This window comes from Dermochelys coriacea, chromosome 7 (genome assembly GCF_009764565.3).
Source record: "Dermochelys coriacea isolate rDerCor1 chromosome 7, rDerCor1.pri.v4, whole genome shotgun sequence".
Classification (NCBI taxonomy): Eukaryota; Metazoa; Chordata; order Testudines; family Dermochelyidae; genus Dermochelys; species Dermochelys coriacea.
In genome coordinates, this window is record NC_050074.1 from 28,403,892 (window position 1) to 28,419,705 (window position 15,814).

At 41.5% G+C, this 15,814-nt stretch overlaps 1 protein-coding gene across 1 annotated transcript in view; it reads right to left on the minus strand.

Moving 5' to 3' along the window:
* The window catches only part of CACNA1D (calcium voltage-gated channel subunit alpha1 D), a 344,531-nt gene that overhangs the window by 42,121 nt on the left and 286,596 nt on the right, over positions 1 to 15,814 (minus strand). Inside the window, 1 exon segment of the mRNA XM_043518866.1 lies at positions 15,277 to 15,407. Within this exon segment, the coding sequence (XP_043374801.1) occupies positions 15,277 to 15,407 (131 nt within the window).

Consider the following 15,814-nt stretch of genomic DNA (forward strand, 5'->3'; position numbering starts at 1 on the left):
GACAAGAAGCTGGATATGAGTCAAAAGTGTACCCTTGTTGCCAAGAAGGCCAATGGCATTTTGGAATGTATAAGTAGGGGCATTGCCAGCAGATCGAGGGACGTGATCATTCCCCTCTATTCAACATTGGTGAGGCCTCATCTGGAGTACTGTGTCCAGTTTTGGGCCCCACATTACAAGAAGCATGTGGAAAAATTGGAAAGAGTCCAGTGGAGGGCAACAAAAATGATTAGGGGACTGGAACACATGACTTATGAGGAGAGGCTGAGGGAACTGGGATTGTTTAGTCTGCAGAAGAGAAGAATGAGGGGGGATTTGATAGCTGCTTTCAACTACCTGAAAGGGGGTTCCAAAGAGGATGGATCTAGACTGTTCTCAGTGGTAGCAGATGACAGAACAAGGAGTAATGGTCTCAAGTTGCAGTGGGGGAGGTTTAGGTTGGATATTAGGAAAAACTTTTTCACTAGGAGGGTGGTGAAACACTGGAATACATTACCTAGGGAGGTGGTGGAATCTCCTTACTTAGAAGCTTTTAAAGTCAGGCTTAACAAAGCCCTGCCTGGGATGATTTAGTTGGGGTTTGGTCCTGCTTTGAGCAGGGGGTTGGACTAGATGACCTCCTGAGATCCCTTCCAACCCTGATATTCTATGATATTCTATGATTCTATTAATTTATTTTTAATATTTTAGTTGACTTGTAACCATCAATTTGTGCAATACCTTCCCATGTCACTGTGACCTTATCTTTCCTACCCTTGTCTACCCCACTTCCTTCCTTTTGTTTGTCATCCTCACTTGCTGTGTCTGGCTTCAAAGTAGAATGTATACCTTTCAGAGCAGGGATCTATGTGTTTGAACAGCACCTCGCACAATGGGATCTTGAGACTACAAATTAATAACAATAACAATTCAATCTATGATTCAATGGGGATATAGCTGGATGAATCTGCACCTTATTTTAACTCTGGATTGGAAGGCCCATCCTCATTTGGATGCAATAAATCACCTTTCTTTTGTTTTCAGAGGTTATCATTTAGAGGTTAGGAAGCAGATATGGTGCATTTGAAATGGGGATAGCAGAATGTGGGCAGGATATAGCACTGAACATGACATGCTTCATTTATGCAATCTTCATATCCAGGCTAAGGCAACTCATCCTTCACTTAATGATCTAGCCTAGTGAAAAGCTTCTCTCCAGCAGGCAGAAATCAGGGTGAAAAGGAGCACCTGGCTAGTGCTAGAATCCTCATTCCGCATCAAATAGGCAGCTCCCTCAAAAGGCCTCAAGATGTGGCACATTTTTCATCAGCAATGATTCTGCAGCCCACTGGGGCCTGTATGTCCAATCATTGAGTAGCTCTGCTGTATTTATGGGGATGTCTCTTTGGATTCCAACAATTCACCACATCATGCTTCTTCAGCTGTTAGCAGGGAAGACTATTCTGAACCTGTAGTTCTTTCGGGGTGTGAAGTGCCATGTACAACCAACAAGGGCTGGAGGCTCTAGGAGCCAGTGTCAGTTTCCTATTCAGTATTTGTTTTTTTTTTAAAGTTCCTATACAACTAAATTCAGATAGGATAGCACACAAGGCAATGGGCATTTGCAGTATGGACTGCACTAACTTCAGTGTTCAGTGCCATGAACTCTGGGGAGGGAGATGAACTGACCAGTTACTCAATTATCCCTTCTCTCTCAACTTGTGCTGCATATGATGGCTTACAACTGCACATTCAAAGTGAGATATCCTGCCCTAGCAGAATTTCTTCCCACACAGCAGACCCCTGACTAGATTCTCGTTTAGATACAATACTCACTGGTCTGACATTTGTTCTATGTTGAAGTGAACTGTCTTGCCCTCAGAACCTCCCAAGGCAAAATGCATTATTTGGAATTTGTCTGAAGCAAACTTTATGGAGAAAAACATCTGACTGGACACTTGATAGCTGAGCTTCTATTAGTTCCAGGAAGCCCTCACCATTCACAAACAAGTACAGCTGTAACTCAAACATCACCATTTTAATCAGCTTGGAATCTGGCCAGAGAGAGATGAGAGTTCTTAGGATGGAATTTAGTCACTCACTGTTCTTCCAGAGAAGTGGCTGAGTTGTTGGCTTAATCCCTGATCCTTTCTGACTGTTCTTAGATGGAGTGGTTCTGGTACTGTTATTTATTTTGCCTTCCAAACTACAATGGCCCATGGAATGACTGTATTAACTGGGGTGAAGGGTTCCTCTATGTAAAGGCAGGGGCAATTATCATTATTATTACCCATATTTATAAGGTTAGAGTGCTGTGTGCCTCTGTGTGCATTTTACCTGGTTTAGATTAAGATACCATTTCTCAGAAGTAGAGAGTAAAGAGAGTAAATACACCAAGAACTCCTGTAGTACTTAAAGGACAGAGATGGAAAAGACACTGCTACTTCTTATCAACACTCTGCTGCTCAAGGCTCCAATTTCTCTGAGAGTGTCCCCTGCATAAGGCAGAATGCCTACTCTCTGGAGCCCTTATTTAAGAATTATGTGTACAAAACTGCACTGAATAGTTTGTGTGCAATTACAGCAGTCACGCAGTCGTATCTGCACAAGCAACATTTGCAATTAGGTATCTAACTAGTCATTTGTATAAACAATTATTCTGATTATCCATGAACTGGGGTATTACTCACAGATAGAAGGCCTACATGTATTGAAATTGTACTTCTAAAAAGATTGATTCAGATATTCAGCTAGATATGGGGTGCCTACATATTTGTAAATGAAACCCCGGCTAACCTTCTGCCAATTGAAGCTACAAAATACTTTAATGGAAAAATTAATCATTCTTAAAAAACTGCCTGCACTCATGACCGCTCTTTGGTTTGCCAACTGGTGGACTCAGAGATGCTGATGGGAAGTCTGGCCATGTTCTACCTTCTACTGTTAAGAGTGGGACAGTGTTGACAATTGTCTTAGGGGAGCATGAGGATGAACAGCATTGGCATTGCTACTATCCACTTCGGTGCTTTGTGTCCTCTCTGCCCCCAGTCTCACTATCACCACTGGCATGAATTAAAGTTACACTGTTGTACCACAACACATTACAAGTTAAAAAGGAAGGCTGAATGGAGCAAGAGTTCATATCATGAGCTCATAGCATGTTGTAGCTCTTCTCAGTTTGAATGTATCTGGATTGAGCTTCCAGTCCCTGGTTCTTGTTATGTCCTTCCTGGATAGAGTAAAGAGACGTTAATTACCCGGTATTTTCTCCCAGTGAAAGTACTTATACACTGGAATTAAGACACCACAAAATCTTCTTTTTGATAAACACATTGAGTTGTTTAAATCTCTTACTGAAAGGCATTTTCTCTAGCCCTCTAATCATTTTTGTGGCTCTTTTCTGCATCTCTCCAATTTTTCAACATCCTTTTAAAAATGTGACCACCGAAAGTGTACACTGTATTCTAGTATTGGTCTTCCCAGAGTTGTAATGAGTCTCTGTCACCCTGTATTGTCTCATACTCCACCTCCAGACTCCCAGAGAGTAAATGGAGAAAGGGATCTTGCTTCATACATGTATCTTTCTTGCAACAATTCTCTTCTGGACTTGAGGAGAGAGAAAAAATCTGGAAGTGTGTATGGAATCTGCAATAAAATCTTTTACAGACTAAAGTTGGTTCTTTCTTTCTTTCTTTTGCATTCATGAAACTACAGGGTGTTCTTGGATGAATTACCTGAGTATGTGTGGTTCCACCAAAACCAGAGAAGATCAAGTTAGTAGATGTGACCTCAGAAGGAAGCTCTCTGAGATACATATTTTTTTTAGCAACTCTATCAGGTAAAACCATTCCTTGTTCCTGTATTTCTATGTTGGAAGGATATATCTTTGTTGATGAACAAGGCAAACATTTCTATGTTATAAAATGCAGTATTAGTATTATAAGATGTTTTTGAACATCTATAGAGAAAACACACGATAAGGCGCCCACAGCAACTTTTATGTTAGGGGTCTCTCTCTGGCTAGGTGGAAGAAAAGGGCCACTGCCTTTAAGGGCTCCCTTACAGCAGTTGGGTAGAAGGGGGAAAGTTTACAGAAATGGACAGGAAGGGCTGGAAGCAGTTGGGGCCAGGTCAGGACAAGGTCACTGCACTGCTCTTCTAGCTGATCGGAAGAGTGTAGGGGGTGGTGGTAATACCCTTGTAGCCCCAGAAAGGCCCTCTTTACAAGGTTTAGGTTGGCAGCACCAATTCATGAACTTGGGGAGCTGGGAAGGAATTTTTCCCTCACCATCAGATTGGCGGGCAGAGGCAGGGTGGATTGTTTTCTTTCTTTTTCCTTTCCCAGAGCTGGTTGGGGACCCAGCATGGTGAAATGGGGGGTTAGGTTATAATGTTGAAACTTAATATGGAAAAGGATGTTCAGTGCAGTACTCAGTATGGAAGGTATACAGTTATTGGATAAAATGCATTAGAAAAGGATTTCAAGGAAAGCATCCCTTTAAGGTAGTTGAGCAAGGGGGTTTCAGGCTCCTACATCTAGAACAGCAGAGAGCCAATTCTCCTCCTTTTTGCACTATACCATTTATTGCTGGATACTCCCAAATTTTTAAGTGGCCTCATTAAACCATGTCCATTGCCTCCTGTCTTTCTTCCAGTATGGGCAGACAAAAAATATGTTCAGCTAACCCCCCCAACAAATTTTAGTTTGTAGCCAGGTATTTTTGGAATGAGGCAAGTTGTGCAAACTACATTCTCATCCAGATGTGCAGAGAATTCAAGTATATGGATACTTGGTATGTCTTCTTAATTTTGATTAATAAAATCCTCAGAAAAACATTTACTTCCAAGTAGTTGTTATACCAGCTAAGCGAAAATTGAAGATGGATGGTAAAATAAGCCACCATGGGCAGCAATACAATATGTGATAAGGCAGGTCTTCTTTGTTTGTTTATGGTTTCACTCTCCTATAACCTGTTCAAGATTACAGGTTTCAGAGTGGTAGCCGTGTTAGTCTGTATCAGCAAAAAACAAAACAAAACAAAACAAAAACGAGGCGTACTTGTGGCACCTTAGAGACTAACAGATTTATTTGGGTTTATGCTTATGCCCAAATAAATTTGTTAGTCTCTAGGGTGCCACAAGAACTCCTCGGTTTTTGTTGTTTTGTTTTGTTTTTCTGTTCAAGGTTAGTTTATATAAGCGGTTCTCAAACATTGGTCTGCAGACCACTGCTGTTTTGCAGAGCACACATGGGTGGGTGATGCTACGTACCAGGTGTAGCCCCATCAAGGACACTGTTAGAATATCTAGAGGCTGTTCTAAATGGAATTTAAAAACTCCAAACCAAAACGAAAACAACAAAATCCTGGAAGGCCACTTCTACACACATTGCCCAGCTGTTTCATGTTCCTTCATCAGTTCTTCTTCTGGTATAAATTAAACTAATCAAATTTGTGGATGACACCAAAACTGCAGAGGTTGCTACCACCTTGGAAGATATAACGCAACTGCATGGTGAGCTGGAGACATTAGAATAGTGGGCTCTGATAATATACAAGGGAGTTTATACTAATAAAAGTATACCCTATGCCAGGAAGAGAATATGAGCAGCAGAGATACAACACTGGGGAATATTAACAAATAAACTTCACTCACTGTATTAAGATGAGTTTATTTCCATGCTGGCTCCTTAGTACTCACCTAATATTATTTTCAATTAATACTATATTTGCTGCAGGGAAGATGTGGGATCAGTGTAGAAAAAAGAGTTAGCCCATGAGAGGATCTGCTGCTCAAGAAGTGGTGTATTATGTGAAAAATTAGAGAACTATTGGTTTTCTTAAAATAAACGTGTATTTATGCTGTGATGTTATCCACCTCCTATAATCACTGTATAATGAAAAACATGCCAAAGATTTCATAAAGTATAAATGAAATGCAACTACATATTGATGAGATGATCAGTAACAAATAACTTATTAAAGGCATCCCAAAGCATATGGAAACTGCAAACTTAATCAGAGTTTGAGAGATAATCTACATTTTATCTAGGGAGATAATTCTTTAATTTGTCATTTGCTCTTAATCAAAATGCAGTATCTTAATTTTTTTATTAGCTATATAACTGATTTTTCTAGTTGCATTAGTATAATTAAGGCTCTAGTAAGATTTAAAATGGAATCATGTGACTATTTACAGATATCATTACTCAATTGGTAGTATTTTAAATTTCATCAAATGAATTAAATTTTAGGTAGAGACTGATGATACACGTAAAAAGTTTCCTCTATCACAGAATAATATGCAAAAAGATATGTGTAATATAATAATAAAAACAAATAGTATATTATGTTGCATAGTGGGGTTTTTTTCACAAAAAGGATCACCAAATACTTATAAAACTTTAAATATTCAAGACTCACTTCATCCACCACAGAAATGCACTCATCTCTTGAATAGAATGTGACAATTCTTTAACAGTACACAAGTTAAGGAAAGGAACTTTGGGGAACTGCAGAGGAATTTGATAAGCCGGCAGACTATAATTACTCAAACTGGAATTCAGCCAGGATACCATTTGTTTGGACCACCTACAGAAAAGCCAATACGATCTTGGGGGTCAGGGCCTTGGTTTTTCTTCTCATCCAAAAGATGGGGGGACCAATAGCAAAGCTGCCTCTTCTATAATGCTGAGAAGAGTGCTACTTATTATCTCACCAACATTTGAGTTTCCCAATAAGGAAAAAACAGCTCAAGATAGCATGGATTTATCAAGCAAGTTGCAAAATGGCTTCCTGAGTTGACTTTCATTTAGCTTAAAGAGTATTATGTATAGTATGGAGGCTGTTAAACACTACCCAAAGAGCCCTAAAATGTGGCCTATGACTAAGCTCCTAGGTTTAAACAGAACTGTGACTTATCATGCTTATTTGTAATGTAACTGTAACTGGAGGGAAGTCAAAAATCTAATCAGCCATAGGTTGTGATATTTCTAGTAACTTTTTAAAAAAGCTGATTTTATTCATCTTTCAAGGCAGATACAAATACAACAATATATTAGGGCTGTGTGGGATTTATTTAAAAAACAGTGTGCAAATGATATGTACATCAGGTGCATCTTTCAGGCTCCAAGTGAGTATCCAGTTGGAGGGGACTAAAAAGTGTCTTAAACTTTTGGCCTTTCTGAAGAGTGATTGAAAAGGCTGCAAGAGTCTTAAAAGTAGAGTTGTCTTGGTCTGGCCACCCTGGTCTTGGTGGCAGGAATTCTTGGGTACTTGAGGACATATCTCATTCAGAAAGGTGGGAGAGGCCAACTAGTTTAGTGCTTTTATGCTGGGGGAGGAGAGGAGTGCTTTCCAAGCATTACTGTCACTCCTACTATGAGAGCTTTAGTGTGCGCGCGTGTGCATGAGGGCGGGAGGTGGAGCAACTCCCATGGATTTCTCTAGGCTAAATTCAGGAGAGGTGGTGTGAGGTACACAATGGGTGTAATGAGTCATAAAATAGATGTCATAGCAAAATAGAGATGTTTGCATCAATTTGGCATTAAGTAGATGTATAAAATGAAGTTAATTTACGTTTGAAAGAGTGTAAAAAGGGTTGTAGCAGAAAAGCAACAGAAAGGGGTAAGTTAAGTTAATGCTTTCCAATGGGAGAAGAGTTTTAAGACCAGATCTGACACACAAATTTCACTGACTTAATTGATGATTTTCTCCTAATGATAACTGGATATCATCAACTCTGTCCTTTTTTATTTTCTCTGTCAGCTGCCTTTGAACCGGTTGACCATAATATTTTGTTGGTTGCCTGCAGCTCTACTGGTGATAGATGGTTTTGCTCTTGGATTAAAACTTGACATTTGAAATTAAACAAGTTGCATTTTGCATGTTTTTAGCAGTAGTTGCTACAGTACTTCAGCATGTGTGATTTCAAAAATGCAATGTGAACATTTTTGCTTTTCTTTTGCTAGTCGTACTAAAAAGTCTATGGCTTTCTTTGTGAAAATATGTACAACTAAGGCCTGGTCTACACTTGGGGGTGGGGCGGTGAGCTAAGTCAGTCTAAGTTACACAACTTCAGCTACAAAAATAGTGTAGCTTAAGTCAATGTACTTAGAACTACTTACCATGGTGTCTTCACTGTGGTAGGTCTACTGCTGCAGCGCCCCCGTCGATGCCGCCTACACTTCTCACTCCAGCATCAACGGGTGAGTGCTTGGTGGTCAATTTATTGTGTCTTCACTAGACGTGATAAATTGACCCCCGCTGGATCGATCACTCCGGAAGTAAGTGTAGACATGCCCTAACAGCCCTACTGGTGATTACCAGCAACTAGTGAGCCAAATTCTACCCACAGACCTTGCTACCCTACTGGTGTCAATAAGTTGGATTGGGTGTAATGAAGTGCAGAATTTGGATAATATTTTGCCTTTTAGGCACATACTGCACTGAGCGAAGAACAGAGGCCAGTCCCGCCTGGAAGTTCAAGGAATGCCAAGAGAGTATTCCCCGCTCAACAGCTCACTGAAGTCACTGTAATGACCTGCACTGACTATAGTGGAAGTTCAGTCATGCCCGTGAAGTTGCTCTATGGAAAGACCAGCACTAATGGCAGCACTGAGCACACAGATTGCCATAGAGAACAGCCCCTGTGTAGGTGTGCAACAGGAGGGGGAAGCCCCTTGTATCCTCTCTCCCTGGTGCACCCATGCAGAGGTCAGGCACTGTCTCCCACTTGGACTTCTTGTCATGTCTTTTCAAAAAATGCAGGAGATGACCAACATACCTCCACTGAGTATCTGTACATGTAAATTAACCAGAGTTCTAAAATGAAGGGTTACATTACATGAACAATAGGATGCAGTTGTAGGAAAGTCTTGATAAAAATAAGGGAGTACTTCAAAGGCTTTCTTACACTCTGTTCCATCGCAACTTTCGTGAGCAAACTCACCTCTCAAAGTTACTTCAGTGACTAGAGCAGTGCTTAATTTGTGCCAGGGCTCGCCAGGGCGTCCCGGCTCCTCTGGGTTTGGCAGTGTATAGCCCCAGCCCCTCTAGACTTGGCGGTTGATAGCCCCAGCACCTATGGGCTTGATAGTTCATAGCCCTGGCACTTCTGGGTTTGCTGCATTAGTTATGAAAGTACCTAATTGCTTGAGCCCCGGCACCTCTTTCACTACAAATTCAACACTGGACTGGCAGTGGTATTTTTCACTTCCTGACTTGCAAGCCATTCTGTATTACCTTATGGCACTGCTAAACACTTGCCATCTTTCAGCACAGGAGTGACTGCATTGCAGTAGTAGGTAAAGGAATATATGTACCTTTTGTATGGTTTAGAAAAATATATAAATCATCTGGCAATCAATTCGACTGCAAGTGATTCTCTATATGTAAGACTATTATCATTATTACATAAAGCACATATACAGTTTATCATGGAAGTGTGGTATACGTTGCAAAAACAGTGCCACCAAGGGCACTGGAGTTGAGTAAAAGTAATATTGTATGCTGGCTACTTTCACTATTTTAATCTATTTACTAGGGAAACTTGCAAAAATTCTTTTATAAGATGTGACGATTGTGGGAAAAATTAAAAACACCTCTTTGTTTAATAAATTATAGTTTTTCAGGTATAACTTACAGGCCTAGAATTATAAACCCTACACACACACACACCATTCAACTAAATCTCTTTAGATAGTTCAAACACAAGTTTGACGGCAGTGGTGTGTCCCTAAATTATGCAGTCTAAGAGACACTGATATGCATGCTTAATAACATTTAAGCTTCCATTTTGGGAGAGGTGATCTGAGGTGGGCTGGGGGAAGCAGATAGAATTTGGAGGAGGCAGAGGGGAAACATGGGGCAGGGAGAGACAGATAGAAGTGGCCCCTACCATCCAACAGCACCAGTTGCCTCATCACAAAATGGTCAAAAATGTTCTAAAAAATCATACCGTGCCCCAAATCCCACAATTATTTTCAGGTATATGAGGGGAGGGGCATCATGGGCAAATTTTTCAGCTATTGTGTGCTGAGACCCACTTGTATGAAGGTACCAGAAAGAGTAATTCTGTCCTGTCTGTTTCCTCATTTTTTAATCCCCACAATTGAGCAATTTGCTGCAAGTAAAGTAACAATAAACAGAAAAGTCTATTCCTACTTGGAAAGAGTTAGTGTTTTTTCTACTAATTATTTGATCTCTTATTAAATTAGAATGGAGATTTTAATCATGGGCAGTGGGTGAAGCTTCCCCTTGGGGAGGCTAGCTCCCTGTCCTGCCTCTTCCGCCCACATCCACCCCCACTCGGCCCCAAATCCTGCCCCCTTCCCACTCAGCTCCCCCTGCTGCTACTCGTCACATTCCTCCTCTCTTCCTGCTCTTCCCCCACAAGGTCCCCCCACCGCTTGTCACTTGCTGTGTCCCTTCTCCCCTCCACCCCCCTCTTCTGCGAGGCCCTCAGCACCCACAGGGACCAAGTAAGCAGCGGGCAGGGGGTGGAGGAGAGGAGGGATGCGGTGAGCAGCAGGGACCTCCGGAGATGGGGGAGTGGAGTGGAGGAGTGGAGGAACTGGAAGGGACAGGAAGAGGCAGAGGGCAGGCATGTCCACCACAACCCAGGTGTTCGGCAGCAGGTTGGCAGCACCTGTGCCAGGGGAGACTTGGCCTATTATACACACCGCCTGTGATTTTGGTACTGTGGCTTGAAAACTCACTCAGTGCCTTATGCTATCAGCTATCACATGTCCAAATACACAGCAGGGGGAACACCATCCTATCATCCTGATATACCCTCTCATAGTCAAAGTAAGCAGGCATAATAGAGGGACTACCTAGAGCTGACGCATGCATGTGGGTGGAACATGTGCACACCCAATCCAGGTAGTAAACACAGAGCCCTGCAAGTATTTGCCATTTTAATGGTGCAGTAGCTCTCATTCTGGCGGGCTGATAGATATTTTAGGATCAGAAGGAAATGAACATTTTTTTTTGGTAAGGTGAGCTAATTTCTGAGCCTGTAGGTGTTAAGATTTCCACTTTACAGAATTCCAGTAGTCAGACCAGTAACAGGGTCACCAGTAGTAAGCAAGGAGCATAACAAGTAAGCTATGCTACTCTAGGGCATGTCTACATTTGGAGCTGTGGATGTGATTCCGAGCTCAAGGAGTCACACTTACACTAACTCTCATAAACCTTCCATGCTAAAACCAGAATTTAGCTGTGGTACTGCAAGCGCTGAGTACCTGCATAGGATGTCAGACAGGTATGTACTCAGGATGGTTAACGTGTCCTGCAGCTCACGTTGCTGCAGTTACAGTCTATTTTTGTGTACTAGCTTGATGAGAGGTAGGAAGATTATGGAGCTGGAAGTCGCACCCACAGCTCAAACGTGCACAGACTGACATGTTTAAGTCCATTTGATTTAGAGAAAGATTTTGTAAACTGAAAATGTTACATGTAAAATTTTGTCATTGCAACAGTAAAGTAGAGGAATTTTGCTAGTGTCAGGATGTCCAAGCTGACAAGCAGGGCAGGAGATGTGTTATTTATGGAATTTCAGTAACTGTACAGTAGTGAGCAGTTCCATGAAATCTGAATGCTGTATGTCTCTCTCCACAGTGGTTTGCCAGACAAAAGAAAGGAAAAAACACACAGGTATGTTGCAACCATGAGAGAAGAATAATTTTGAATCTATTATTCCATTCTACTTTTCTTACTGATTATAATACACTGTAGTTAGCTAATACACTATGGTTGGCTAATATTGATATAGTTAGATTTAGACAGCGGGTAGGACTGCCCACGGTTGCGGAAATGGTCCTGCTCCCTTGCTGTCTTTCATCTCATTTAAGCCCCTCTCCTTTGTACTGGGAGATGTTCTGATAAGATTTACAACCACACAATCCCACTGAAGTTAGGGTGGCTGCAGATGGCATAAAATAGCTCAGAGTTAGGCCCACCATCTCCCAGGTTTCTCCTCCTCCACTCACCTTCCTATTTGATCTCTCCCAGGCCTCTCTGATACCTTTCATATTTATCCCAACCCAGACTCCACTGTTTTTGTTTTTATCTCTTCTCAATCTCCCAGTATTTCATTTCTCCTCTGATATGCAAATACAAGATCTTGCTGCCCTGACATGTCCTATTTTCATATGTCAACTTCCCAGGTGCTATAGTGAATGTCGGTCTGTGCTGCCTCTCCTAACTGTATGTCAACTTGGAACTACAAATCAGCATCTAGTTCTCAAGAAAACAATATGTGAACCATGTTAAAATACTCCCTGGTGGAAACTTTTATCAACTGCTTCTCAGGCTAGTGTACTAAAATTCAAGATCAAAATAAGAAGTTATCATTCTTATCATTCTTATTAAACCTGTTTAAACTATATGGACATCTACTTAGCATTAATTGAATTTCAGAAAAGTCCTGATCCAACATAAACTGGGAAAAGTGTAACAACTGGGGGTCTTACAAGGGTAGCCTTTTGTTTCAAAGCCCAGTTCACTTCAATTCAGTTCAATCGCAGTGCCGCTGATTTGAAGGTATACATTGTCACCAAATGTGAAATAGCCATGCAGAACACAGTGCCATCCACAGCCTCAGAAACAACTCTGACATCATAATCAAAAAGGCTGACAAAGGAGGTGCTGTCGTCATCATGAATAGGTCGGAGTATGAACAAGAGGCTACTAGGCAGCTCTCCAACACCACTTTCTACAAGCCATTACCCTCTGATCCCACTGAGAGTTACCAAAAGAAACTACAGCATTTGCTCAAGAAACTCCCTGAAAAAGCACAAGAACAAATCCGCACAGACACACCCCTGGAGCCCCGACCTGGGGTATTCTATCTGCTACCCAAGATCCATAAACCTGGAAATCCTGGACGCCCCATCATCTCAGGCATTGGCACCCTGACAGCAGGATTGTCTGGCTATGTAGACTCCCTCCTCAGGCCCTTCGTTACCAGCACTCCCAGCTATCTTCGAGACACCACCGATTTCCTGAGGAAACTACAGTCCATTGGTGATCTTCCTAAAAACACCATCCTAGCCACTATGGATGTAGAAGCCCTCTACACCAACATTCCACACAAAGATGGACTACAAGCCGTCAGGAACAGTATCCCCGATACTGTCACGGCTAACCTGGTGGCAGAACTTTGTCCTGACCCATAACTATTTCACATTTGGTGACAATGTATACCTTCAAATCAGCGGCACTGCGATGGGTACCCGCATGGCCCCAGAGTATGCCAACATTTTTATGGCTGACTTAGAACAACGCTTCCTCAGCTCTCGTCCCCTAATGCCCCTACTCTACTTGCGCTACATTGATGACATCTTCATCATCTGGACCCATGGAAAAGAAGCTCTTGAGGAATTCCACCATGATTTCAACAATTTCCATCCCACCATCAACCTCAGCCTGGACCAGTCCACACAAGAGATCCACTTCCTGGACACTACAGTGCTAATAAGCGATGGTCACATAAACACCACCCTATATCGGAAACCTACTGACCGCTATTCCTACCTACATGCCTCTAGCTTTCATCCAGATCATACCACTCGATCCATTGTCTACAGCCAAGCGCTACGATATAACCGCATTTGCTCCAACACCTCAGACAGAGACAAACACCTACAAGATCTCTATCATGCATTCCTACAACTACAATACCCACCCGCTGAAGTGAAGAAACAGATTGACAGAGCCAGAAGAGTACCCAGAAGTCACCTACTACAGGACAGGCCCAACAAAGAAAAGAACAGAACGCCACTAGCCATCACCTTCAGCCCCCAACTAAAACCTCTCCAACGCATCATCAAGGATCTACAACCTATCCTGAAGGACGAGCCATCGCTCTCTCAGATCTTGGGAGACAGACCAGTCCTTGCTTACAGACAGCCCCCCAATCTGAAGCAAATACTCACCAGCAACCACACACCACACAACAGAACCACTAACCCAGGAACCTATCCTTGCAACAAAGCCCGTTGCCAACTCTTTCCACATATCTATTCAGGGGATACCATCATAGGGCCTAATCACATCAGCCACACTATCAGAGGCTCGTTCACCTGCGCATCTACCAATGTGATATATGCCATCATGTGCCAGCAATGCCCCTCTGCCATGTACATTGGCCAAACTGGACAGTCTCTACGTAAAAGAATGAATGGACACAAATCAGACGTCAAGAATTATAACATTCAAAAACCAGTTGGAGAACACTTCAATCTCTCTGGTCACTCGATCACAGACCTAAGAGTGGCTATCCTTCAACAAAAAAGCTTCAAAAACAGACTCCAAGGAGAGACTGCTGAATTGGAATTAATTTGCAAACTGGATACAATTAACTTAGGCTTGAATAGAGACTGGGAATGGATGAGTCATTACACAAAGTAAAACTATTTCCCCATGGTATTTCTCCCTCCCACCCCACCCCCCACTGTTCCTCTGATATTCTTGTTAACTGCTGGAATTAGCCTACCTGCTTGTCACCATGAAAGGTTTTCCTCCTTCCCCCCCCTGCTGTTGGTGATAGCTTATCTTAAGTGATCACTCTCCTTACAGTGTGTATGATAAACCCATTGTTTCATGTTCTCTGTGTGTGTGTATATAAATCTCTCCTCTGTTTTTTCCACCAAATGCATCCGATGAAGTGAGCTGTAGCTCACGAAAGCTTATGCTCTAATAAATTTGTTAGTCTCTAAGGTGCCACAAGTACTCCTTTACAATTGCCAAAGTGACGTTATATAATTGCAAACAGGAGAGGAGATGGTATATGTGATTATCAGTGGGAAAGGAATTGGACAAGTCATGGGAGAGAAGGTTGTTCCTTAAGATAATCTGTCCATTAAGAGATGGTGCATACTATGAAAATATTTAAGAGTTCCTGCCCTAGGACATTACAGAAACACTAGCAAAAAAAAAAAAACTAGTAGCTTAAAAGAAAGTGGCATGAAGAAGAGAAGGAAAATGACAGCTCAAAAGTGACACTTCATTTCAGCTGACATATTATCAGCTTTGTCTCATATTTCTGCAATGAACCTATTAAACTTATGCAGTTTTTATATAACTGCTTGCTACTGTTTTAGTAGCACACCAAGAAAGACATTTTGCACTTACCTTGTTAGACAGAAAACCTACTTCTTATGTTTTGATGAATGAAGGACCCAAAGTGTCAGTTAAATAAAATCCTTGATACTACCCAATCATCAACAGTCATCTACCTGCTATTTCAAATAAGCTTACAAAATGGTTAGTTAAAATGTAAAAACAAAATCACCTGTAGAGCGATTGTGGTGTTCTTTGCTGGATGTTTCCCCACCAGTCCTTGTTCTTTGCGTTTCTTGAATTTCCTAAAGTAGTCCTGTATCAGGAAGGTGGCATAGAACTTCCCCACGGTTACCTCATCATCTAAATGAACAGACCAGACAGATCTCTCCCAGGTCAGCACATTTCACCAATAGCCTAAACACTCACATGTGATTCAGGAAAACAAATGTGATGGGTGCAACAAGCACTATGCTTTCACCTTATAATAAGATAGCCTAAACCTAGCATAAAGCAATATTTTAGCAGTCTACCTCAATATTAGAATTAAATGAAGTAATCCTTAATATAGAAGAAAACAGAATATTTTACTAAGTTCTAGCAGGTAACTTTTTAATTAAATCATAAACATGTTAGTATCTACACAGGAGTTGAATTACTGGCTTTGATTACTTTGAACAAATTTATTAAAATCAGAGCTGCCGAAACTGAATATGCTCAGAAGATTGACTATATAAAAATGAAATGTCCTGTTTTTAAATTTATTCTTG